At 43.6% G+C, this 26,650-nt stretch overlaps 2 protein-coding genes across 2 annotated transcripts in view; both read left to right on the top strand.

The window, feature by feature from the left end:
• Nucleotides 1–22,578, top strand: part of N4BP2 (NEDD4 binding protein 2) — a 186,562-nt gene extending 163,984 nt beyond the window's left edge. The window contains exon 20 of the mRNA XM_078367365.1: nt 22,457–22,578. The gene's annotated coding sequence lies outside the window, so the exon portion shown is untranslated. The remainder of the gene's footprint in view (nt 1–22,456) is intronic.
• Nucleotides 1–25,323, top strand: part of RHOH (ras homolog family member H) — a 50,095-nt gene extending 24,772 nt beyond the window's left edge. Inside the window, exons 2-3 of the mRNA XM_035293845.3 lie at nt 22,457–22,578; nt 22,906–25,323. Coding sequence (XP_035149736.3) covers nt 23,107–23,682 — 576 coding nt within the window. The 5' untranslated portion in view covers nt 22,457–22,578; nt 22,906–23,106 and the 3' untranslated portion in view covers nt 23,683–25,323. The remainder of the gene's footprint in view (nt 1–22,456; nt 22,579–22,905) is intronic.
• The last annotated feature ends 1,327 nt before the right edge of the window (nt 25,324–26,650 follow it).

The following is a 26,650-nucleotide window of genomic DNA, read 5'->3' as shown; positions in this document are numbered from 1 at the left end:
TGGGACTTTATGGTGATGAAGTACAGCCACACCATTCTGCCTGTGCCAATGCATGACCTCTCCAAATGAAATAATTTCTTCTATAGAGAAAAAAAAGTGAGGGTCAGAGACATTATTAACTAAGTAAAAAAAATTTTTTTAAAACCTCTGGGCTTAGTCTAAATGGTATTAACATTTTCTCTATTATCTTCTGCCACATTAGGGTCCTTAAAAGTAGGCCTAGTTTAAAGACAATTTAAGGCAGATATTCTGTCACTGTTTTTAGACTTCTATGGATTTGAATATGTTAATTGAACAGTGTATATGCATAGGCAGTGAACTGAAACATTAAAAAAGAATTTTGCTCTGGCATATCCTGGCAGTTTCAGGGTCATTTTTTTTTTTTTTTTTTTTTTTTAAGATGGGGTTTCACCCTGATGGCCAGGCTGGTCTTGAACTCCTGACCTCAGGGGATCCACCCACCTCTGCCTCCCAAGGTGCTAGGATTACAGGCGTGGGCCACTGCACCTGGCCAGGGTCATTATGTATTTGCTTTGCTGTTTCTTGATCTTTCTGATCCTTAATCAGAAGCTGAGCATCTAGGGAAATATTTTATTCTATTGCTGTGTATCTACAATATCATCTATGTAAAAAGTACATATGTCTGTGTTTCTTTCTTTTTCTTTTTTTGAGACAATCTTACTCTGTTGCCCAGGCTGGAGTGCAGTGGTGTGATCTCAGCTCACTGCAACTTCCACCTCCTAGGTTCAAGTGATTCTCCTACCTCAGCCTCCCGAGTAGCTGGGGCTACAGGCATATGCCAGGACAGTGGCTAATTTTTGTATTTTTAGTAGAGATGGGGTTTCACCATGTTGGTCATGCTGGTCTCGAACTCCTGACCTCAAGTGATGCATCCACCTCAGCCTCCGAAAGTGCTGTGATTACAAGCATGAGCCACTGTGCTTGGCCCATATATCTATATTTCAAAAGAAGATTGAAAAAGTCTAAGAAAATCTGAATAAATTTAGGTTCTTAGATTATTCCTCTTCTCCCTTAGGCAATTTAGGGAGTAACTGATAAGTTCCTAGTACAATTTAATCTATAGCGGGACATTTGAAAGGTGAGCTGAGAATTCCCAGTAAACCTCGATTTGTCCATCATTGCAGAGACCTTTCCTCTGGCCGATACCCTTCACGGCAAGGGAAGATACATTGTGCCAGACTAAGTTTGCACATTTATCTTTCTACATAAATGGGAAACGTTTCCCAGTTTGTTCAACTGCTTGCTTTTTTTCAGTTACTGATACAGGCATACCTCATTTGATTGGACTCCACAGATGTTGCATTTTTTACAAATTCAAGGTTCATGGCAACTCTGTGTTGAGCAAGTCTAGCAGCACCATTTTCCCAATAGCACATGCTCATTTCATGTCTCTGTCATATTTTGGTAATTCTCAAAATAATTCAAACATTTTCCTTATTATTGTATCTGTTATGGTGATCTGTGATTAGTGACCTTTGATGCTACCATTGCAATTATTTTGGGGCACGATGACTCATGCCCATGTAAGAGAGCAAACTTAGTGGATAAATGTTGTACGTGTTGGGCCGGGCGCGGTGGCTCACGCCTGTAATCCCAGCACTTTGGGAGGCTGATGCGGGTGGATCACAAGGTCAACAGATTGAGACCATCCTGGTCAACATGGTGAAACCCCGTCTCTACTAAAAATACAAAAATTAGCTGGGCATGGTGGCGCGTGCCTGTAATCCCAGTTACTCAGGAGACTGAGGCAGGAGAATTGCCTGAACCCAGGAGGCGGAGTTTGCGGTGAGCCGAGATCGCGCCATTGCACTCCAGCCTGGGTAACAAGAGCGAAACTCCGTCTCAAAAAAAAAAAATGTTGTACCTGTTCTAACTATTCTCCCCACTCTCTTTCTCTCTTTGGGCCTCCCTATTCCCTGAGACACAATGATATTGGAATTAGACCAGTTAGTAAACCTGTAATGGGTTCTCAGTGTTTAAGCGAAAAACAGTCATGTGTCTCTCACTTTAAATCAAAAGCTAGAAAATTTTAAGTTTAATGCGGAAGGCATGTTGCAAGCTGAAACTAGGCCAAAAACTAAGCCTCTCATGCCAATTAGCCAGGTTGTCAATGCAAAGGAAAATAGATATTCAAGGAAATGAAAAGTTCAACTCCTGGGAACACATGAAGGATAAGGAAGTGAAATAGCCTTATTGCTTGGACAAAGCTTTAGTGGTCTGAATAGAAGATCAAACCAGCTATACAATTTCTTTAAGCCAAAGACTAATCCAGAACAAGGCCCTAACTTGCTGCAATTCTATGAAGGTTGAGAGAGGTGAGGAAGCTGCAGAAGAAAAGTATGAAGATAGCAGAGGTTGATTATTAGGTTTGAGGAAAGAAGCCATCTCCGTAACACCAAAGTCTAAAGAGAAGCAACAGGTTCTGATGAATTAATACAGCAAGTTATCCAGAAGATCTAGCTAAGGTCGTTGATGAAGGTGGCTACAGTATATAATAGAATTTTAAATGGAGATGAAACAGCCTACTATTGGAAGAATAGCCATCTAGGACCTTTACAGCTAGTGAGAGGTCAATACCGGGCTTCAAAGCTTCAAAGAGCAGGCAGACTCTCTTTTTAGGGGCTAATGCAGCTGGCATCTTTAAGATGAAGCCAGTGCTCATTTACTATCCTGAAAGATCCTAAGGCCTTAAGAATTATGCTAAATCTACTCTGCCTGAGCTCTATAAATGGAACAACAAAAGCCTTGATGACAGCACATCTATTTACAGCATGGTCTACTGAATAATTTAAGCCCACTGTTGAGACCTACTACTCAGAAAAAAAGATTCCTTTGAAAATATTACAGCTCATGGACAATGCACCTAGTCACTCAAGAGCTCTGACGGAGATATACAAGGAGATTAATGCTGTTTTCATGCCTGTTAACACAATATCTATTCTGCAACCCATGGATCAAGGAGTACTTTCAACTTTCACATCTTATTATTTAAATATACATTTTGTAAGGCTGTAGCTGCCATAGATAGTGATTCCTTTGATGGATCTGTGCAAAGTAAATTTAAAATCTTCCGAATTTTAGATGCCACTCAGAACATTTGCGATTCATGGAAGGAAGTCAAAATATCAACAATAACTGGGGTTCAGAAGAAGTTGATTCCAAGCCTCATGAATGACTTGAGGATTTAACATGTTAGAGGAGGAAGTAACTGCCGATGTGGTAGAAAGAGCAAGAGAGCTAGAGTTAGAAGTGGAGCCTGAAGGTAGGACAGAATGCCTGCAATCTCATGTTAATATTTAATGCATGAGAAGTTGCTTCTTATGAATGAGCCAAGAAAGTTGTTTGTTGAGATGGAATCTACTTGTGAATATACTGTGAAAACTGTTGAAATGACAACAAAAGATTTAGAATATTTCATAAACTTAGTTGATAAAGCAGTGCAGCGTTTGAGAGGATTAGCTCCAATTTGAAAGAAGTTCTGCTGTGGATAAAAGGCATTTCATGCTATAGAGAAAAATCTTTCACGAAAGGAAGAATCTATCAATGTGGCAAACTTCATTGTTATTTTATTTTAAGAAATAGCCACAGTCACTCCAACCTGCAGCATCTACCAGCCTAATCAATTGGGAGCCATCAACACAGACAAAGAGATTAGGACTTGCTGAAGGCTCAAATGATTGTTACCTTTTTTTTCTTTTTAATTGAGAGAGGGTCTTTCTCTCTTGCCCGGGCTGGAGTGCAGTGGGGCAATCATAGCTCACTGTAGCCTCCTGATCTCAAGCAATCCTCCTACCTCAGCCTTTTGAGTAGCTGGGATTACAAGTGTGCTCCACCACACCTTGGTAGTTTTTAAAAAGTTTTTATAGAGACAGAGTCCCACTGTGTTGTCCAGCCTGTATTTTTAGCATGTTTAAGCAATGAAGTATTTTTAAATTAAGCTATGTACACTTTTAGACATAATGTATAGTGTAAACATAACTGTTTTTTTGTGGGGGGGACAGAGTTTCAGTCTTGCTGCCCAGGCTGGAGTGCAATGGTGGGATCTTGACTCACTGCAACCTCTGCCTCCCAGGTTCAAGTGATTCTCCTGCCTCAGTTTACCAAGTAGCTGGGATTACAGGTATGCGCCACCACGCCCTGCTAATTTTTTATTTTTACTAGAGACAAGGTTTCTCCATGTTGGTCAGGCTGGTCTCAAACTCCTGACCTCAGATGATCCACCGGCCTCGGCCTCCCAAAGTGCTGGGATTATAGGTGTGAGTCACCGTGCCTGGCCAACATAACTTTTATGTGCACTAGGAAATAAAAAAAATTGTGTGGCTCATTTTATTGCAAGATTCTCTTTATTGCAGTGGTCTGAAACTGAACCTGCAATACCTCTGAAGTGTGTCTGTATATCATACCCTTCCTGGGCAGTACAAACAGGCTGACCTAATTCTTTCTTTCTTTCTCTTTCTTTCTTTCTTTCTTTCTTTCTTTCTTTCTTTCTTTCTTTCTTTCTTTTTCTTTCTTTCTTTCTTTCTTTTCTTTCCTTTCTTTTTTTTGAGATGGAGTTTCGCTCTTGTTACCCAGGCTGGAGTGCAATGGCGCGATCTCGGCTCACCACAACCTCCACCTCCTGGGTTCAAGCAATTCTCCTGCCTCAGCCTCCTGAGTAGCTGGGATTACAGGCATGCACCACTATGCCCAGCTAATGTTTTGTATTTTTAGTAGAGACAGGGGTTTCACCATATTGACCAGGATGGTCTCCATCTCTTGACCTCGTGATCCACCCGCCTCAGCCTCCCAAAGTGCTGGGATTACAGGCTTGAGCCACCGCGCCTGGCCTTGACCTAATTCTTTCTAGTGCTGAGTGGATTCTATGGAATGGATATGACATAATTAATTTAACCCCTGCTCCTTACTGGACCTTTCAGTTTTTTACAGTTTTTTTTTTTTTTTGCTGTCATGAATAATGTAGCAATGGAAATTCTTGCATATTTTGACTCCTCGTGTAGATACATTGTTTTCAAAGAATTGCAATTGCTGGATTAGAAGGTCCATGCATTTAGAAGTTTAATAGATACTGGCAAGGACTTAAGAATGGGATGGTGCAAGGGGTTCCCCCCTAGGTACAGGGAGTAAGGGAGTGTATTGTTTGCAGAATTTTGAAATGGTACTAAAACCAGTGTGGGTCTGTTTTTTATTATCACCGTGCGCTGGCAGTGATAAAGTCAGAGTAAGTTCTTAATTGTGTGTTAGAGCTTTTGCTCGAGCTTTGGGGCCAAGTTGCAGCTTTAGGCCTATGGCGCTGCATGGTCCTGAGTTTAAACAGTAGATTAGACATATACAATCATAGCACAATGATTGTAGAAACCCCAGAACAGAACTCAAGTTACTTCAATTCCATTATTCTCTCAGAGTTCAGGATTTAAATGTGAAACAACAGAGCAGAATGCAAACTACAAAGTATAATTAATTTTGATTGGTAAGTGGAAATTTTAATTCATACATGAAATATTTTACTGAATTATTATTATTAATTTTTAGAGACAGGGTCTCACTCTATCACCCAGGCTGGAGTGTAGTGTTGTGACCCATGGCTCACTGCAGCCTTGATTGCCTGAGCTCAAGCCATCCCCTCTCAGCCTCCTGAGGAGCTAAGGCTACGAGTACAGGCCACCATGGCCAACTAATTTAAAAAACTTTTTGGTAGAGATGAAGTCTTGCTATGTTTCCCAGGCTTGTCTCAAACTCCTGGCCTCAAGCAATCCTCCTCCTGCGGCCTCCCAAAGTTCTGGGATTATAGGTGTCAGCCACTACACCTGACCTAAATAATTTTTTAAAAGTTAAATTAAAAAAAAAAAAGTAGGCTAGGCGTGGTGGCTCATGCCTGTAATCCCAGCACTTTGGGAGGCCGAGGTGGGCGGATCACGAGGTCAAGAGATGGAGACCATCCTGGCCAACGTCATGAAACCCTATCTCTACTAAAAGATACAAAAATTAGCTGGGCATGGTGGTGCGCACCTGTAGTCCCAGCTACTTGGGAGGCTGAGGCAGGAGAATTGCTTGAACCCAGGAGGTGGAGACTGCAGTGAGCTGAGATTGTGCCACTGCACTCCAGCCTGGCGCCTGGAGACAGAGCAAGACTCTGTCTCAAAAAAGAAAAATCAACTTGTTGTTTTAAAGCTAAAGAATGAATGAAAAAAAGAGACTATTGTTGATTCTACACATTACTAGGAAAATAAATTTGTCACCTAGAGGAGAGAGGTTGATAAATGATTAGTCCTGGGTGTCAAATACACTAAGAACACTGCTGGCTTCTGTTGAATTGCCCTCTACAAAGATGGCGGTCTTGTGCTCATCAAGTGGTGTGTGAGAGCGTCTGATTAAGTAAGAATCTTTAAAATACTGTAAGAAATCAGGCTTGAAGGAAGAAGGAAATCACCCACTGGTAGAAAAATGTATTTCCAGCTCTTCTTCCTCACACTCTGCCATTGTTTTAGGATTGCTTAGTTCTATCAAGGTTTCAGGGGTAGGCAGATTTCCCCTGAGAGAGGTAGGGAGAGGGGAGGTAGAGACCTATGTATGGGGTCTGAGGCTGGACTGCCAGAGCCTGAACGCCAGCGTCTCTTCTCACTAGCTTGTCATCTTGGGCAAGGTACTTGACTTCTCCGTGCCCTAGTTCCCTCAGCTGTAAAATGAGACAAAAATGCTATTGACCACATGCAGTCTTGTAATAATCAAGTGAGGAAATTTTTATAAAGCACTTAAAACAGCATCTGGCAAATGTGTTTGTTGTTATTCTTCTCTGCTAAGGGTCAGACATTCAGCTAGGCATGGGAGATAGATTCTTTTCAGTTGCCTTAAAAAAAAAATCCTACAAGGCCAGGCTTGGTGGCTCACATCTGTAATCCCAGCACTTTGGGAAGCCCAGGTGGGTGGATCACCTGAGGTCAGGAGTTTGAGTCCAGCCTGACCAACATGGTGAAACCCCATCTCTATAAAAATACAAAATTATCTGGGCATGCTGGTGGATGCCTGTAATCCCAGCTACTTGGGAGGCTGAGGCAGGAGAATCACTTGAACCCAGAAGGCAGAGGTTACAGTGAACCAAGATTACCCCATTGCACTCCAGCCTGGGCAATAATAGTGAAACTCTGTCTAAAAAAAAAAGTCCTACAAACGATGCATGATTATTCACATTTTGCATTTGTAGTTCTGTGACTTGTCCAAGGTTATACTGCTGCTCAGCAAGGGAGATGGAAATCTATCCATGACTGTCAACTCCACAATGTGGGCTCTTTGCAAACAGTTGCCTATAGCCAGTCTTACACATTCAAGTTAAAACTAAGTTACCTCACTCCTTCCGGTGCTCTGGGCTGCATATCCAGAAGGAAATATTAAATGCCTTGACGTCTTTTATAGCTTAAGCAGTCTGCAAGTTAAGGGTTTATCCTACTTCTATAGAGTGCTGGAAAGCGTAACGATTTCTCCTCAAGAGAGATGATCCATCTCAAAGGAAGTGGATGAAAAGGGAACAGCTGTTTGAAAAGATTTTTATATTAAAACTGGGAGCTAAAAACAAAAACCAAAATCAAAACAAAAAACTGGGAGCTATGGCTGGGTGTGGTGGCTCACACCTGTAATCTTAGCACTTTGGGAGGCCGAGGTGGGTGGATCACTTGAGGTCAGGAGTTTGAGACCAGCCTGGTCAACATGGTGAAATCCTGTCTCCACTGAAAATACAAAACTCAGCTGGGCGTGGGGGTGCATGCCTGTAATTCCAGCTACGTGGGAGGCTGAGTCATGAGAATCACTTGAACCAGGGAGGTGGAGGTTGCCGTGAGCTGATCTTGCCACTGCACTCCAGCCTGGGTGACAAGGTGAGACTCTGTCTGAAAACAAAAAACAAAAACAAAAACAAACAAAAAACACTGAGAGCTACTTTTGAGTAAAAACCCATCAGTAGCACAATAAAATCTTTCTCTGGGAAAACGGCAAAAAAAAAAAAAAAAGATAAGTTGCTACTGTATGAATAATTTGGCATATATCCCCAGCAATATGAGCATTGTGCTTAAAATCTTAAGGAAATTAAATATGGGCTATACAATGTAGACATAGTGTGTATCTGAAAAAATCCTGTGTAGATGGAAAGTGTGCTGACTCAGCTGCTTCAGTTTCTGGGCCTCCAGTGGGCCCCAGCAGCTTAACCACTTCTCTCAAGTCCTTGGTTTCCTCATGGGGGAAATGAGTATGTTGAATTAGATGACCTTCAGGCATCTCATCATGCTGAGTTTTTTTTCTGCAGCAGAGAACATGCTACTTTACATTCTGTTTAGGGCTTGCTCAGTGATGGGGGAGTACTAGGAATTTGGGGAATTCCCAGAATACATGGCCACACACACACCCACTATATATACATATACATATATATATATATATATAATATTTGCAACACACTTAATCAGAAAGGATTAATATCCTTAATCTTGAAAAGGATTTCATAAGTCATTAAGAAACAATGACCATCTTGCTGGAAAAGTAAAACCGATGACTTACAAAAGAAAAAAACACATGTTGGCAAAAAACAGATGAGCAAATTTTAATCTTCACCAGATGTAAATGAAATGTAAATGAAAACAAATCAAACTTGTAAATATTATACCCAGTGAGAGTAGATAGAGTGATGAAACGATGGGCTCATATATGGAATATAAATTGGTTCCATTTTTTATCTCTTCTGTTCCAGAAGTTTCTCTCCTATCTATCCTAAAGAAATAATCATATATTTATATAAATTTGTACTAAAAATATTCACTCAATGTTGTTATAGTGAAAATGAGGAACTATTAAAATATCCAACAGAAGGCAATTGGTTAAATAAATGATGCTATGTTCATATAATGAAACTTTATGCAGCCATTAGAATTATGTTTTCTATGTCAAGAATCTTGAGATAGAAAATATTTATGACCGAAAGGTTAAATTAAGAAAAACAAGACGGCAAGCTGTATATAAAGTATGGTATTCTTAGTTTTGCTCTGAAAAAAAAAACCCAGAAAAATGTAAAATGCTAATATTTCACAACTTTTGGTTCTAGGTGGTAATCGATTTTTGTCTTCTTTGGATCCGTGTTTTTGAAATGTTTTAAATGTTGTATGTACTACTTTTATAATAAAGAATTGAGGATATATAGAAATGGTCTGGAAAAGAGGAGGAGAGAAGCTAGCCTGAATAGGGTGGTCATCTTCAGTCTGTTTGCACTAGCAAATAAAAGCGGGAAATGCGGTCCACCACCACTGGCTTGAATGTGTGTGCTGGATGGTGGTGGTGGTGTTTCTGGGGTTGGGGGGAAGCCGTGAGATGTGATGGTGTTCTTAGTCATAGATGGTGCTTTACAGCTGGGAGGTATCTTGGACTTAGTGGAGGTCTATCCAGACATCAGGCGGATTTCATATTTTCACAAAGGCTACGTTTGAGTCTAAGGTGAAAACACAAAATACCAAGACAGAAACTCCCAAAGCCCACTCACCTTTTCAGACAACAAGAACCCCAGGGCAGAGGGTCTGCCTCACCCTCAGAGTTACTTTAACTTCTCATCTGGTTTTGTGTGGATAATGCATTTTCATTCTTGAGTTTCTTTTCTTTTCCTTTTTAGGTATTTTCATTATGACTTTTGTTTTTTGCAAAGAGCTAATTCTGCAGAATTCTACCCAGGGAGGGCCAAGGGAAGTTAGTGAAGGGAATGATACCAGTTAGAAAGTTGAGTAATCTTAGGGGCCTCCTTTGTCTGGGACATGTTCTGGAGACGGCCCTTACTTCCCAGGAACAGACGGTGATGTCTTACTGAGTTGCAGGTAGAGTCTGTACTGAAGTGCAAGGTGTTCTTCCCTGTCGTTTCTGGGAATCCTTACCCAGGACTGTGGTTTTCCTCTTCCATCTCCCTCCACCAGGAGGCAGGTTCCAGGCCTCTGGGCTGTCATCTTTTCACTGCTCATGATTCTATGCACATGCCTTCAAATACTTGAAAGAGTCACTATAGCATAAAATATGCTTTTCTTTTTTGGTGATACTTTTCTGCATTTTTTCTATAACTAGAGAGTAAGAATAAAACTACAGTTTGAGGCTGGGCATGGTGGCTCCCGCCTGTAATCCCAGCACTTTGGAAGGCTGAGGCGGGTGGATCACCTGAGGCCAGGAGTTTGAGACCAGCCTGGCCAATGTGGTGAAACCCCATCTCTATGAAAAATACAAAAAATTAGCTAGGCATTGTGGTGGGCGTCTGTAATCCCAGCTACTTGGGAGGCTGAGGCAGGAGAATTGCTTGAACTCGAGAGGCGGAGGTTGCAGTGAACAGAGATCTCGCCACTGTGCTCCAGCCTGGGCAACAAGAGTGAAACACTGTCTCAAAAAAAAAAGATGTTAAAACTAAAACTACAGCTTGGAAAAATACTATAGAAAACAAAAGCCCCTCCCTTCTAAAACTTTTAACACAAAAAGTTTTGAAGCTACACCAAAGAAGAGAGATTAGTAATCTATCCCTGTGTACCTACCACTCAACCTCAATAGTTCTTAACACTTTTCCAATCTTATTTTATCCAGCGCTTTTACTTGTTGTTTTCTGGAATAATATAAAATAAATCCCTGACATCTTATTTATTTTCCTTATTAATATATCAACATCTCTATCAGATAAGGGCCTTAAAATATAATTGACAAATAAGGGCCGGACAATATAATAGTCACCTAACAAAATTAGCAGTAATTCTTTAATGTCATCTAATACCCAGGCCATATTCAAATTTATTTGAATATCTAAAAGAATATAAAAAGGACTTCTTTTTTTTTGAGACGGAGTCTCACTCTGTCACCAGGCTGGAGTGCAGTGGTGCGATCCTGGCTCTCTGCAACCTTTTCCTGCCGGGTTTAAGCAATTCTCCCGCCTCCGCCTCCCAAGTAGCTGGGATTATAGGTGCCCACCACCACAACAGGCTAATTTTTGTATTTTTAGTAGGGACGGGATTTTGCCATGTTGGCCAGGCTGGTCTAGAATTCCTCTCCTCAAGTGATTCGCCCACCTCGGCCGCCCAGAGTGCTGGGATTACAGATGTTGAGCCACCGTGCCTGGCTGTCGGCCTGGACTTTTAACATCCTTATGAGTAAGAAGAAAAAAGAGATGGCTTGGGGCTGAGGGTGACTCTGGACAGCTGTGATACAGGAGGCGGGATTACTCAGCTTTGCTTTTCTCCTTTGCAAGGAGGAGAGGATAAACAAATCTTTAAAAGGGAATCAGAAGTTGGAGTTAGTGCTTGTAGGAATTGTAAAGGAATTCAGCAGTCTAGACCTAGAAAATTTTTCAGTCAGTGATAGGGATTCACAGAAGTTTTCTTTAGCTTCAAGGGACCAGCCCATCCTTTTGGTTCCCTTCTAAGCCAACATTAAAAAGACCAAGTGGCCAGGTGAGCCTGTAATCCCAGCTTTTTGGGAGGTCAAGGCAGGTGGATCACAAGGTCAGGAGATTGAGACCATCTTGGCCAACATGGTGAAACCCTGTCTCTATTAAAAATTCAAAAATTAGCTGGGCGTAGTGCCGCACACCTGTAATCCCAGCTACTCAGGAGGCTGAGGCAAGAGACTCACTTGAACCCGGGAGGCAGAGGCTGCAGTGAGCCAAGATGGTACCACTGCACTCCAGGCTGGCGACAGAGTGAGACTTCGTCTCAAAAAAAAAAAGACAAAAGAACATACACAAAGCACTTCTTCAAAATTGCACAAGAAGCACATGCGATTGTGGACACATTTTTAAATGCATGTAAGCAAGGAGAAGAAAATGGGAATCACATACAACTCCAAGACCCAGGGACAAGCCAGCTTCACATGGAGGTGGGCACCACTCTAGCCAATTTCACAGCCCTGGAATCATCCTGTGCAGACCATTTGGAAGCCTGCTTTCCATCCATTTAGTGTAGGAAGCCTTTTCCTGTGTCCGTGAATAAACTTGTACACTGTTATGTTAATGGTTTTTAATACAGGAACAAACTGGTTTGACTCACCTATTCTTAAATGATGGGTTTTTTTTTGCGGGGGCTGTACATAACATAGAAGAGAACATGTTTCTAGCTAAAGATTTCACGTCTGGCTGGGTGCAGTGGCTCACGCCTGTAATCCCAGCACTTTGGGAGGCTGAGGCAGGTAGATCACCTGAGGTCAGTAGATCGAGACCACCCTGGCCAACATGGAGAAACCCCACCTCTACTAAAATACAAAAAATTAGCTGGGCGTGGTAGGACATGCCTGTAGACCCAGCTATTCGGGAGGCTGAGGCAGGGGAATCGCTTGAACCTGGGAGGTAGAGGATGCAGTGAGCCAAGATTGCACCATTGCACTCCAGACTTAGTGACAGAGCAAGAATCCATCTGAAAAAAAAAAAAAAAAGAAAAAGATTTCGTGTCAAAGTTCATGGGAGAGGAAGACGACCCTGGCTGCCCCACTTCTCTTCCCCTTCATTCAGTAAACAATGGCCTTGTCATACGGCTGCAGCACCCTGGCTCTCCTGAAAGTGCCCTGTCTCTTCAGCAGGCCCCCAGTGGGAAACACCGGCCTCTTTATGGATCCCACAGATCTGGCTCTCCCCTCTAGCGCTGCCTGTGTTTGCCAGCAGCCTCTCCCAGGCCCCCAGGCCTGCAGCCTCAGAATCGCCTTGTTTCAGGCCTGTGTGCCCACCTCGTGGATGTTGCTGGGGCCCCTCTCCCCTTTTCTAGTCTCACAGCATCTGCTCTGGATAAAGCCATTCTTGATCCCCAACTCTTGTGTTATGGCAGGAGCCTCCCACTTGCCTCTTTCATCTTTCTTGCCTGCAATCCTGCCTCACCTGCTGCAAGAATGAGCTTCTGCAGATCCACTTGAGCTCCCATTCTGGGCTCTACCTTTCAGCCCAACTGAGCTACTTCTCACCCTTCCAGATGCCCCAGGTTTTTCCTGCATTGGTCATGCTTCTCTTTCATCTCTGCGCATCTCAAGCTCAATGGTTTCAAGGGTCATGTTCTCATATCATGGCCTCCACAAAGCCTTCCTTGATTCCTGCTAGTTGGAAGTTGCACTTTTCCCCTCTGCTGGCCCTTTATTCGTTCCTCCCTTAGGTACCTGCTGAAGTTTATGTCTGGTGTTACCATTAGACTGTAAGCCTCTTGAAGGCAGAAACTGTGTCTTCTTTAACTTGGCTTCAATGCCTGACACGGAGTAGGAGCTCAAAGAGGCTGGTAACATTTAAGTTAGAAAAGAACGGATTGATAAGTCTTTTATTTTTTTGAGGCAGGGTCTTGCTTTGTCACCCAGGCTGGAGTGCAGCAACATGATAATGGCTCACTGTGGCTTCAGCCTGGGCTCAAGTAATCCTCCTGCCTCAGCCTCCCAAGTAGCTGCAATTATAGGTGGGCTCCACCATGCCTCGCTAATTTTGTGTGTGTGTGTGTGTAATGGCGTCTCACTCCGTCGCCCAGGCTAGAGTGCAGTGGTGTGGTCTCGGCTCACTGCAACCTTTGCCTCCTGGGTTCAAGCAATTGTCCTGCCTCAGCCTCTAGAGTAGCTGGGATTACAGGCACCTGCTACTACGCCCGGGACTTCACCATGTTGCCCAGGCTTGTCTTAAACTCCTGAGCTTGTGATCCACCTGCCTCAGCCTCCCAAAGTGCTGGGATTATAAGTGGAAGCCACTGTGCCTGGCTGGTAACAGTTTTCATGCTAAAGACCCAGGGATTTTAATTGGCTGTTAACTGATTTTAATTGGAGTCGTCTGGAGCTAAGAGTGTGCTGTGACTGCTGATGAGCAGGAGGCAACCTTGGGTTGTATTAAATCACGGGCTCATCTCCCACCATCCTTCCACTTCCTACTCCCCATCAAGTATCCCACAGTACAGCCTCCCTGACCTTCTTCTACTTCTCCAAATCAAACAGGTATTTTCACGCGCCAAAGCCTTTCTTCTCTTTTGCTTATCAAAATCTTACTCATCCTAAAGGTCAGATGTTTCCTTTTAAATGCAGGGCTCCCGAATCACCACTCCTTTTTTCCATTTCGAGAATTGATGCTCCCTTTCCTGTGTGTCTGTAGTCCTGGTTCATATCAGCATCATCCTAGCAGCTGCTATTTACTAGTTCCTGTTTTGTTCCAGGCACTGTTTTAGGCTCAGGACATAAACTAGCTCAGAGACATCTTCAACACCCACTCAAGGCAAATGATAATAATGGTAAATACTTCTATAGTACTCTCTGTGCCAGGCACTATTCAATGTGCTTTACATGCACTACCCATTAATTCTGTACAGCCACCTTGTAAGGTAGGTACCATTATTTTTTATTTATTTTTTTTATTAAAAATAATACCATCAACCAACTCACACCAGATAGGTACCATTATTATTGCCTATTTACAATTATGGAAGAGGGGCTTAGAGAAGTTAAGTGACCTTCATGAGATCACATAGCCAGTGGGGCTGAAAGGCAGGATGGTTCCAGGTCCATGCTGTAGACGCTACGGTAGTTGACTTTGTTGTCAAAAGAGCTGAAGCTCAGAGAGGTTAAGTAATTGCCCAAGGTCATGCATTCAAGTGGCAGATATTGGAGCCAAACCCAAGCCTGCCTGACCCCAGGTCTATGAGCTCCTTACTCTGACCTACCTTTCTGTCTAGCAGGAGCTGGCAAATTTTTTTGCATAAAGAACAGATTGAAATATTTTAGATGGCCAGGTGCAGTGGCTCACGCCTGTAATCCCAGCACTTTGGGAGGCTGAGGCGGGCGGATGACAAGGTCAAGAGATGGAGACAAGCCTGGCCAACATGGTTAAACCCCATCTCTACTAAAAATACAAAAATTAGCTGGGCATGGTGGTAGGCACCTGTAGCTCCAGCTACTCAGGAGGCTGAGGCAGGAGAATTGAATCGCTTGAACCTGGGAGGTGGAGGTTGCAGTGAGCCAAGATTGCACCGCTGCACTCCTGCCTGGCGACAGAGTGAGACTCCGTAAAATAAATAAATAAATAAATAAATAAATAAATAAATAAAAGGTTTTGGGCTTGGTGGGTCATAAAGTCTGTTGCAACTTTGTGTTGCAGCAAGAAAACAGTTATACACAACATGTCAATGAATGAGCATGACTGTTTCAATAAAATGCTACTTATGGACCTTGAAACTTGAATTTCATATGGTTTTCACAGGTCATAAAATGTTTTTCTCCTTTGGATTTTTTTCAACCCTTAAAAAAATATAAAAACCATTCTAAATTTCTGGCCCATACAAAAACATATGGCAGGCTGCATTCAGCCGTGGACAGGCCACAGCCTTACTTTATAGCATTGTGACATTATAGAATGATTAGACAGGCAGGATTTGCCTTTTTGCTCTCTTTTTCCTAGAATAGTTCAGCTCAGGCCCTAAACACGAATACCCAACTGAGAAAACATGAGTCCTTTGGTAAACAAGATGCACGTTCCCTAGAAAGAAGTTCAGAGACCACGCATCCTTCCCTGAGTGTACCTCTTGGGGTTGCACCCTCAACTCCAAGCAGTTTTTCAGAGTATTCCAACTATTTTGAGAAAAGTAGTGGGAAATGCATTTCCCCATCACTTTAGTTTTGAGATGAGGTTCTAAGGGTGCTCTGGGCTGTTGTCTCGCTGGCTAGTCTTGTATTTGGCTGTTGAACCTGGCTAAGAACCCTACATCTCAGGTGACAATTCCTTGATTGTGCTCCTGGGAGTGGAAGAGACCAGTCAAGCCAGAATTGCTGGGCCAGAGAAGGGTAAGAGACTACAGTGCCTGCTTGGTTGGCAGTCAGAGGGCAGGACTCACGGATCAGAGAGGCTTCAGAGCTTAATATATTGAAATAAAAGGCCTCAGGACTTGGCAATGTTTTGTCTTAATTCAACTATAAAGGGGTTTAATATGCATCAAGCTTAGGAATATAAATACTGCTTAACATTTTCTATTCAAGTGAACTTATGTTTAAAGTTGCAAACCAGCATTTTTGTTTTGGTATAAAGAGGGTCTTGCTATGTTGCCCAGGATGGTATTAAACTTCTGGCCTCAAGTGATCCTCCCACATCAGCCTCCCAAAGCACTGGGATTACAAGCGTGGGCCATTGTGCCTGGCCAAGCAAACCAGCATCCTGCAACAAACTTTCAGAACAAAATCTGGTTCAAACAGATGATCTATGTACAAAAATCCACTGACTTGGCTGGGCGCGGTGACTCACATCTGTAATCCCAGCACTTTGGGAGGCTGAGGCTGGTGGATCACGAGGTTAGATTGAGACCATCCTGGCCTACATGGTGAAAGACTGTTTCTACTAAACTTTTAGAGATTATCATGTCACCACTTCTACAAAAAAGTAGCCAGGTGTGGTGGCACATGCCTGTAGTCTCAGCTACTTGGGAGGCTGAGGCAGGAGAACTGCTTGAATCTGGGAGGCGGAGGTTGCAGTGAGCCGAGATCTCGCCACTACACTCCAGCCTGGGCAACAGAGTGAAACTCTGTCTCAAAAAAAAAAAAAAAAAAAAAATCACTGATTTAAAAATGATTTCTTTTTGTGATTTTGAGAGAAAAATTTAGTGATTATTTGTAGCAATTAGCAATACTGTAGGGGGAATTATTAAGATAGGATTCAGAATAGTGAAATAAACTCTTGCAAGTAAAACTTAAAATACTACTTGAGAAGACATTCACTGCAAAGGTGGTAACCTTATTTTTAGAAATGCTTTTTATTGAAAGTTTAATCTACATACAGAAAAGTGAACATATTGTGGGTATACAGCTTGGTGGATTTTCACAAACTGCACACACTTGTGGAATCAGCATCCAGATCTGGAAGCAACAGATGTCCTTTAAAACATCAAGAACTGGGCCGGACATGGTGGCTCACACCTGTAATTCCAGCACTTTGGGAGGCCGAGGCAGGTGGATCACCTGAGATCGGGAGTTCGAGACCAACCTGACCAACATGGAGAAACTCTGTCTCTACGAAAAATACAAAATTAGCCAGGCATGGTGGTGTATGCCTGTAATCCCAGCTACTTGGGAGGCTGAGGCAGAAGAATCGCTTGAACCTAGGAGGCAGAGGTTGTAGTGAGCCAAGATCACGCCATTGCATTCCAGCCTGGGCAACAAGAGCAAATATACATCTCAGGAAAAAAAAAAAAAAGGAACTAACCTATACCTTACATACATAAAGTTATATCTCTGCATATACACATATGTACATATATATAGCTAATTATGGTGAAATACGGAACTAATCCAAAGACAATGAGGAATAGCTATGCAGTTAGGAATCGCTGAAACAGTGGAAATCTATTTAGTTAAAATCCAGCAAGTGTGCAGGCAATGTTGAAATTTTGAAAAGTTTAAATCTGAAAAATATTGGCCAGGCAAGGTGGCTCATGCCTGTAATCCCAGCACTTTGGGAGGCAAAAGTGGGCAGATCACGAGGTCAAGAGATTGAAATCTGAAAAATATTCAGAAGATATATACAAGTGTCTATTTGTTAGATAGTGAAAACTGGTAATAATTTGGAGTGATAAAGTTTAGAGATGGTTACTTTTTTTCCAAAGTTGCTTAAGATTTTTTGAATTGTTTTGCTTTCTCCACAAGAACAAAGCACTCAGCCCCACTTTGCAGTTGGGGAGCGCCCTCGTGGGTTCACCCATCCTGAGCAGGGCTGGCTTTTGCTGGGATGTCCCTGCTAGGCTGTGAAAGGGCCACTGAAGGTGCTGGCTAGAGATGGGTTGCTGAGGAGCGTGGTGACTTCCGGGCCATCTAATTGTGTCAGATTCATAGTGGAATCAATTTCCTTAACGAATGAATTGGCTGCTACCAGCACAGGTCATTTGTGCAAAGCTCCTTGAGGAGGATGACATTTAGATGCGTTCTCTGTAACTGATAGACCATTCCCAACCAGTGACAGACTCATATTTTTTTAAATAGACAGCTGAGGATTCCATCAGCATTTTGAAGTAAGCTACCTCCATCAAAACCCAGCTAATCCCAAACCCGCAATAATAATAGTTAATAATAGTCATAATTTCACTTTAGCTTTATATTATGCTGTATTGTTCCAAAAAAGACTTCCTTGCAAAACCAACAAGAGAGCATTTCCAAATGTACGAAGTATTGTAAAAGTACAAATAGAAATGATTGCTGTGTTGTTATCATTTCCACCTGACCCTTATGAGCTCCCAGTGAAGAAGGCAGGGCAGATCTGATTCCATTTTGCAAATGAGAAGACCAACCATTTCAGCAGAGTGGTGGTCTCTATGTCAAATGTACATAGAGGTATTTGGGGAACACAGCAGGGACCATCTGATCTGGCAGGGGCAGGGGAGTGCTGGGGGTCAAGGAAGCCTTTCCAGAAGGGGTGGGAGTTGGGGCGTGAAGGAAGAGCAGACCTCTCCAGCGGTGGCAAGGTGCAAGCCAGCGAAGGGTGTCATGGTGGAGAATGGGTGTCTGTTAGCATGGCCGTTATTGAGACCAAAAGGAAACCAGAATTTCCTACTGGACAGCCCTCAGTTCTCCGGAGGAGGAAGTCGGTTAGGATGTGTCTCTCTTGGTCTCTCTGCCAGAGTGGCAGGAGGACCCAACCCTGTTGCTTTTGCAACGTGAAGCCTCCCTTCCCTCCTCTGTCTCTGTGCATGTGAACCATGGAGGCCTGTTGAGGGACCTTTTTCTGTGAAAATGGTAGAAAGAGGAAAAAGGGCAAGAACATCAAGTTATGGAGACCCGGGAGGCTCTGGAAGTGAAGGCTCATTAAGTCCCTCTGATTCAAGCCCTGACAATAACGGCCTAGAGGGCCACTCAGTGTCACCACCCACGACGCTGTATGAAGACACTCTCGTAACTCTTCCGTATGAAGAGACATACTTGGGCCACTCTTGCCAGTCAGCCACTTGGGAAATAGCACAGAAGACTCACTTTTTTCACTCAGAAGCCCTTTTAGAGAGAATTTCTTTTGGAGAAATTCCACTGAAATCAAGCCCATCAGGCTTACATGCTGATGATGTAACCTGTGGCGGCTTGCTCCTGGACACATGTGACCCACTCTGAAGATATCTATCATGTCCATATAGGGTATCGCTCTGCCTCAGAACGCAGCTCCTCCCCTACGCCCCTCCTCCCCCAGCTCCATATTTAGGCATCTGCCAAGGCTCCTCCTGTCCTCAAGGCTTATCATCCCTCTTTACTGCCGCACCATAATGCAGTGGTTTATGTTTTTGTAGACACTGCGGCAGATAATAAAGGTTCCTCTTTTGGCTTCAGTTTTAATAACACTATCAAGAACTACTTTCCCAAACCTCAGTTTGGGAAACTGAGGCCCCGAGAGCTGACTTGATGGACCACTTGGGGTCAGAACTGGTTGGCACAGGAGACTGGTTGATTGAATGGAGACTTTTTCTCCTTACCGACTCTCTAGGTAGCAAAGCTCAGACGGGAGTCCCTCTCCTTCTCTCTTTTTGTAGCCATGTCTGGGTGTGAAACACACAAAACACCCTTTGCTGGAGAAACCTCTTTGTGCTACTTTAAATTCCCCACTTAGAGTAATAACTGTTTATCATTATATTTAGTAATCGTTATTTGATGATGTTATTAATAGGGATGACTTACTGCGTGTTTACTATGTACATATAGCATGTTTACACTATGCACCTGCTAAGAATTTTGCACTCTAGGCACACATAATACTCTCAACAACCTGTGATCTTGTGATGCAGATATCATATTATTACATTGACTTTGCAGAGAAAGAAACTGAGGTTTAGGGAGGTTATGAAAATCTTCCAAGTTTGTCACATACGTAGTCAATTGGGTGGCTCGGATTCAATGCCAGGTTTACCTGACTTTAAATTCCATGACCTTAACAATTATGCCTTATTAATTTCCTTTTGCAGATATTTACTCAGGAAATTTGGCTTTAACTCAGTCAGTTTATTAGAAAGTTTATTTAAATAACCGAAAGGGCTGGTGTGGTGACTCATGCCTGTAATTCCAACACTTTGGGAGGCTGAGGCGAGAGGATCACTTGGGCCCAGGAGTTCGATACCAGCCTCAGCAACATAGTGAGACCTTGTCACTACACAAACTAACAAGGTTAGCTGATCATGGTGGTGAGTGCTCATAATCCTAGCTACTTGGGAGGCTGAGGTGGGACGATCGGTCACTTGAGCCTGGGAGGTGGAGGCTGCAGTGGGCATGGGAGACTGAGCAAGACTGTCTCAAAAAATAAAGGTGGCCAGTGGCAGGGTGCAGTGGCTCACGCCTATAATACCAGCACTTTGGGAGGCCAAGGCAGGTGGATCACTTGAGGTCAGGAGTTCAAGACCAGTGTGGGCAACATGGTGAAATCCCGTTTCTACCAATAATATGAAAATTAGTCAGTATGATGGTGCACGCCTGTACTGTAGTCCCAGCTACTCAGGAGGCTGAGGCATGAGAATCGCTTGAACCCAGGAGGTGGAGGTTGCAGTGAGCTGAGATCACACCACTGCACTCCAGCCTGAGCAACAGAGGGAAACTCCATTTCAAAAAAGTAAAGTAAAATAAAATAAAATAAATAATAAATCAATAAAGGACTGACATATGTACATTTTTCCTAATTCTGGCCCTGCTACATTGGGATCAAATAAAACTTGAGGCCAGACATGGTGGCCCATGCCTACAATCCCAGCACTTTGGGAAACTGAAGTGGGAGAATCGCCTGAGCTCAGGAGTTTAAGACCAGCCTGAGCAATATAGTGAGACCCCCCCATCTCTATTTATAAAAAATAAAATAATTAAATTTAATGAAAAAAATAAAACTTAAAAATGTCTTAGGAGGTCTTGGCTCTGGATTAAGTCACACATGCATGTATTTGAGTTGCCTCTTGGTCTAAGGATCTAAAGTCTAACTAAAGCCTATGGAGCCCTCAGGAGTCCTTCCTCAAAGGTCTGGTATCAGATGGGGTCCAGGACCATCGTGCGTGAGAGTGATCTGGTGTGAGTATGCAGAAAGAGTCCAGGTGAACATTTGGCAATGCAGTCCCTCTGCTATGGATATCCAGTATTTGGTATTTCAGATAGTAGTGAAATGGATGACTTGATGGCTTCCTGTAATTCCCAGATGCTAGGTTTTGTGCTAACTCGGACTCTTCACATTCTGAATCCTTACGATGATCACATGAGAAAGTCCTTTTATTATTTTCATTTTTATGAGAAAACCAAGGTTCAAAGAGGTTAAGTAATTTGGCCAAGGTCACCTGGCTTACATGTGTTTAAAAACACGTATATGTGAACATCACGTGAATTATTCATTTGGCTAACATTTGCAAAGGCTATTAGGTATAACTAAACAACAGAGACAGTGGGTTGACAAGGATAAAAATGTCTTGGAGGCGGGGCGCAGTGGCTCACACCTGTAATCCCAACAGTTTGGGAGGCTGAGGCAGGAGGATCCCCGAGGCCAGAAGTTCATGACCAGCTGTGGCATACACTGCAGTCCAGCTACTCAGGAGGCTGAGGTAGGAGGATCACCTGAGCCCAGGAGGTTCAGCCTCAGTGAGCTATGATGACACCTCTGCACCCCGGCCTGGACGACAGAGTGAGATCCTGTCTCAGAAGAAAAAAAAAAAAAAAGAGAGAGAGAGAAAGAAAAACAATGTTTTGGAAATGAACGCCAGGGTTTAGAGAAGTGACTTAAAAATTATGTCTTAGATCAGACTTGTAGGTCTGCTTTGTATTGCTTTGCTTGACACAAGGAAGGAGGATCAACATGGGGAGAGGTTATAAGCCCAGATTACAGTAATAACTTTTACTCTGAATTTTGGTCTGAAAGACTTTTCTTTGTCTAGAGCTGGGCTGGCCTTGTGACATTGTGCCGCAGCAGACATGACGCTGCCTCCAAGGTGGAGCTCATTGCCTGGAGCTTTCCCTCTGCAATGAACGAGAATTTATTTGGCCTTTTCATGAAATTCAGATTCTGTCCCATTTAGGCAGTCCTGTTTAAGTGGCAGGCACTGAATATGGTTGCTTGTAAGCAAGATATTTTGTTTAACCAGGGGCCTAGCGGAGTTCGGGATACACAGATGGCCATCCAAAAATGTTAAAAGAAAGAATGTAATCCTCACAGCATCTCTGAGAAGTGGTGCCTAAATTTATCACAATCTTGCAGATGTATAAGCTGAGGTGGAGAGTTCAAGCAATGCACTAAAAGCCATGTGTAAGTGATAGAGCCTGATTCCAGATGCAGATAACTCCAAGGCCAGTCTGTTGCATCTCTTACCAATTTTTGGAAAAACCACAGCAAATTTTTAGGGTTCTAGTAATTTCTTTTCCCCTCCCACAACACGTATTCCCATAAACCAAGGACCATGTGACTAGTCAGTAAACAAAAGGAAATGCATATAGCAACTGTCGCTCCTAACATTCTTGTTTCTTGCAGTTTCCAAGGTGGCTAGATCCATCAGAAGCTGAAGGCGCAGAGAACGCTCTCAGGACCCCTTGCCACTTCTTGAAGCAGAAGCCGACAGACAGCTGTTTGGACATATTTCCTTCACACACCAGGTTGCTACTGAGGTCTTAGGTCTTTTTCATGTTGCAATCAGAGCAGTTGCTTGTTTTTTTTGTTTCTTTTTTTTAATCACTTGAGCGCTTTTAGAGATAAAGTCAGCTTCTGCTTCTTGACCAGGAGGCATTGCCGGTGTGTGTTGGGGAAAGACAGATCTGAGCTCTCCCCACCGAGGGGAAGAGTGGATTGCACAAGTGGGGTTGGATGGCTACATTGAGATTGCCCCACCTTTAATCAGTTTGCCAGTGAGGAAGCCCCCTGTCTACAAAAAAGGCAAGAAAGAAAGACTTCATCCCCTCACTCACTTTCTCTTTCTTTTCCAGTTGAAGACTCGGCTTTGGAGGTTTTCAGCACGTCTCCCTCGACCGGCAGGGAGAAGTAACATTCTGCAGATCGCTGTCAGAGGTCCTGAGGGTGCAGACCTACCTGGCTTGCATTCCCATTGCTGAATGGCGTGTGCTGCTGCCGCCCACTGAGAGCTCCTTTGGGATTCTGACTTGTGAGTAGGACACTAGGCTGGGAAGATGCTGAGTTCCATCAAGTGTGTGTTGGTGGGCGACTCTGCTGTGGGGAAAACCTCTCTGTTGGTGCGCTTCACCTCCGAGACCTTCCCAGAGGCCTACAAACCCACAGTGTACGAGAACACGGGGGTGGACGTCTTCATGGATGGCATCCAGATCAGCCTGGGCCTCTGGGACACAGCGGGCAATGATGCCTTCAGAAGCATCCGGCCCCTGTCCTACCAGCAGGCGGACGTGGTGCTGATGTGCTACTCTGTGGCCAACCATAACTCGTTCCTGAACTTGAAGAACAAGTGGATTGGAGAAATCAGGAGCAACTTGCCCTGTACCCCTGTGCTGGTGGTGGCCACCCAGACTGACCAGCGGGAGATGGGGCCCCACAGGGCCTCCTGCATCAATGCCATAGACGGGAAGAGACTGGCCCAGGACGTCAGAGCCAAGGGCTACCTGGAGTGCTCAGCCCTTAGCAACCGGGGGGTGCAGCAGGTGTTTGAGTGTGCTGTCCGAACTGCCGTCAATCAGGCCAGAAGACGAAACAGAAGGAAACTCTTCTCCATCAATGAGTGCAAGATCTTCTAAAGCCAAGAGACTTCACACAACACTTACGTATGCACCCCAGAGACTAATGGGGAGTGGGGGGAGCCAGAAAAGCTTGGTGTTTTCTCTGGGTACACCCCAAGCAGCGTCTCCTTTTGGATACAGTTATTGACAAGGCTTGGCCACTGGGTTTTCACTAACTACACTCTACAAGTGAACTCCTTGCCTGGGCCAGTTTGAAAATCCCTTGGGAAGCTGCAATGAATATTCCATCTTTGATTTAAAAAATGACAGTCTCCACAATTTTGGACAACGAAGTGAGTTTTTCAAAGAATTCCGTATTTAAAGACACATTTTATTTAACTAATAACACAATGTATTGCTTTTGTATATAGTTAGTTTTTACACTTGGAAAATCTTTGAAAACATAAACTGCTCTGTGAGTGAAATAACCGTACGAAGCTCTTCATATGTTTGTACTGTCATTATTTTCACCTCAAGTAGAAAGTCTGTTGAAACCACTTGGCGGCTGGATTTAAATGGGTAATCAAATTTAAAAATGATCGTAAATGAATCTTTGCAATTTATCTTCTACCTACCTGTTATTCAGAGTTGGATATAAAATACAGTTCCATAAAATATCCTAATACTGCCTAATCATTTTAAAGTTATCACTATATTTTTCTGAAGTGATAAAACATCATTTATTTACGATAGTATCTTTCACTCAATTCCAATTAAACATTCCCCTCTCATTAACCAAGACTGACCGCAACTCCATCTTTCAGTAGAGAATCAGACTGCTCCAAGAAACAGCAACAGAACTTGTAACAGAACAAGCGGGAGAATCTCACTTTCACTTCTGATAGGTGGCTCCCAGGCGATTGCAGTCTTCTGAAAGGCAGTGGGGTCAAAGTTCCATTAATTTGACAAATTTGTTATATTTAAGCTCTAAACTAAGCTGTTGTGGCAACATAATTTATGAATTACAGGATCTAATTAGGATTATCAGGACGGTGTCTACATATATATGTGTATGTAAGAGGGAAAAGGTAGAATTTGCAGCCTTTAAAAGAGAAAAATAAAATGCCAAGCACAGGAAGAGGAAAGCACTATGGCAGCTGCTCAGATAACAGAAAATTATCATGGGAAATACTGAGTAAATAGACACACACATACTCTCACACAACCTGCTCTCTCACACATACCTCAAACCCCATTCTCTTGAATAGTTTAAAGGCAATGGTGTTGCTCATCTGTTAACGTTGAGAATACAGGACTACCTAACTTAAGGTAGAAGTTGCAAAGGCTGGGCCAGGCACAGTGGCTCATGCCTGTAATCCCAGCACTTTGGGAGGCTGAAGTAGGCAGATCACAAGGTCAAGAGTTTGAGACCAGCCTGGCCAATGTGGTGAAACTACGTCTCTACTAAAAATACAAAAATCAGCTGTAGTTCCAGCTACTCGGGAGGCCAAGGCAGAAGACTTGCTTGAACCCAAGAGGCGGAGGTTGCATTGAGCCAGGATTGTGCCATTGCACTCTAGCCTGGGTGAAAGAGCAAGACTCTGTCTCAAAAAGAAATTGTAAAGGCTGGCATCTAGATAGATCAGTTAGTGCCCCAATCAAAACTTAGAAACACTGAACCACCTTTAGGAAGGTACATCATTGTTTTGGGGTAACAATGGCTATTACACACAAAAGGTAAGGCGGCTGGCATCAGTGACTTTGATTAGAATTATGTTGCCATAGACAGACTACTTTTTCTGTTTCCTTGTGTGGTCAATTCCTTATGCCTATAATCAACATCAAAAACCAAATTGGTGCTCATTCACACACTGCCTTCTCCTTCTCTCTCTCCAGTAAAAGGCCTGAGACCGGGGTCTTGATCTCTGGTGGAAGGGTTGCCTTGGTTCCCTGGGGCTGACACAGCTGCCTTGACCCAGTCATCCCAGCTCCCCAGGCTGGGGTTTGTCCTCACCTCTAAGTCACCCACCTCCCTTGACCTGAGAGCCCCTGTCTTTAGTTCTCAGCTCAGGATGGGAGGCTTGAAAGATGACTGGGCAGGGGAGGGGAAGGGATCTCATATACTCTGATATCCCTGGGATCCTCTTCTTCTCCCTTATCACACAGATTAAATCACAAATGCAGATGTTCAGGGCCAGCCTTTGCGTGAGAGGTATTTAACATGTCAGCGGGAATGAATTTCCATTCACTGCAGTGGGCTGTCCCCCAGGCTTTTCTTTCTCTCTTATTGAAGAGAGATGGGGGTGGGTATCTGAAAGTAGGAAGGGCTCTGGTGCATGATCCTAAGTGAGGGAAGAGGAGGTGGTTCCACTGTGGCAGCAGAGCAGGCAGGGAAGGCCAGAGAGGGCACAGTCAAATGGCTTTTCTGTCACCTGGGCAAGGACACGCAGGTGAGACCTATACCAGTTGGCGGGAGCCAAGCTTAGCAGCTCCCTCTGGGAACCCTCACACCTGAGACCAGGAATCTATGTGTAAACCCTTTCCAGTGATGGAACATGGCAGAAATGGAGCCAATAAGTGTCTGTCTTCCTGCTAGACTGCTGTTCTGGAAGGTAGTACTGCCTCCTGGTTTCCTCACTGTCCCCAGTGCTCAGCACAGGGAAGGCGATGGAGCTAAAGTTGTGTTGAACTGAATTAGAGGAAAGGCATTGGGCTTCTGTGCTGCTCAGTGGTTACAAAAGGAAGCAGACCTGCACCTGCCTTGCAGGGGTAAGAAGAAAAATAGGCCATCTTGGTAGAATCCACGTGGTGTGTGTTCTACATGAGCACATTCTTTCTTTTGCCTGCCTAGATGCAGATATGGGATTTTTTGGGGTTTTTTTTTTAGACAGTCTTACTCTGTCACCAAGTGCCAGGCTGGAGTGCAGTGGTACAATCTCGGCTCACTGAAATCTCCGCCTCCTGGGTTCAAGCAATTCTCCTGCCTCAGCCTCTCCAGTAGCTGGGACTACAGGCACGTGCCACCACACCCAGCTAACTTTTTTGG

The sequence above is a fragment of the Callithrix jacchus genome, chromosome 3, assembly GCF_049354715.1.
Source record: "Callithrix jacchus isolate 240 chromosome 3, calJac240_pri, whole genome shotgun sequence".
NCBI lineage: Eukaryota > Metazoa > Chordata > Mammalia > Primates > Cebidae > Callithrix > Callithrix jacchus.
This window is presented reverse-complemented; position numbering and strand designations above follow the sequence as displayed.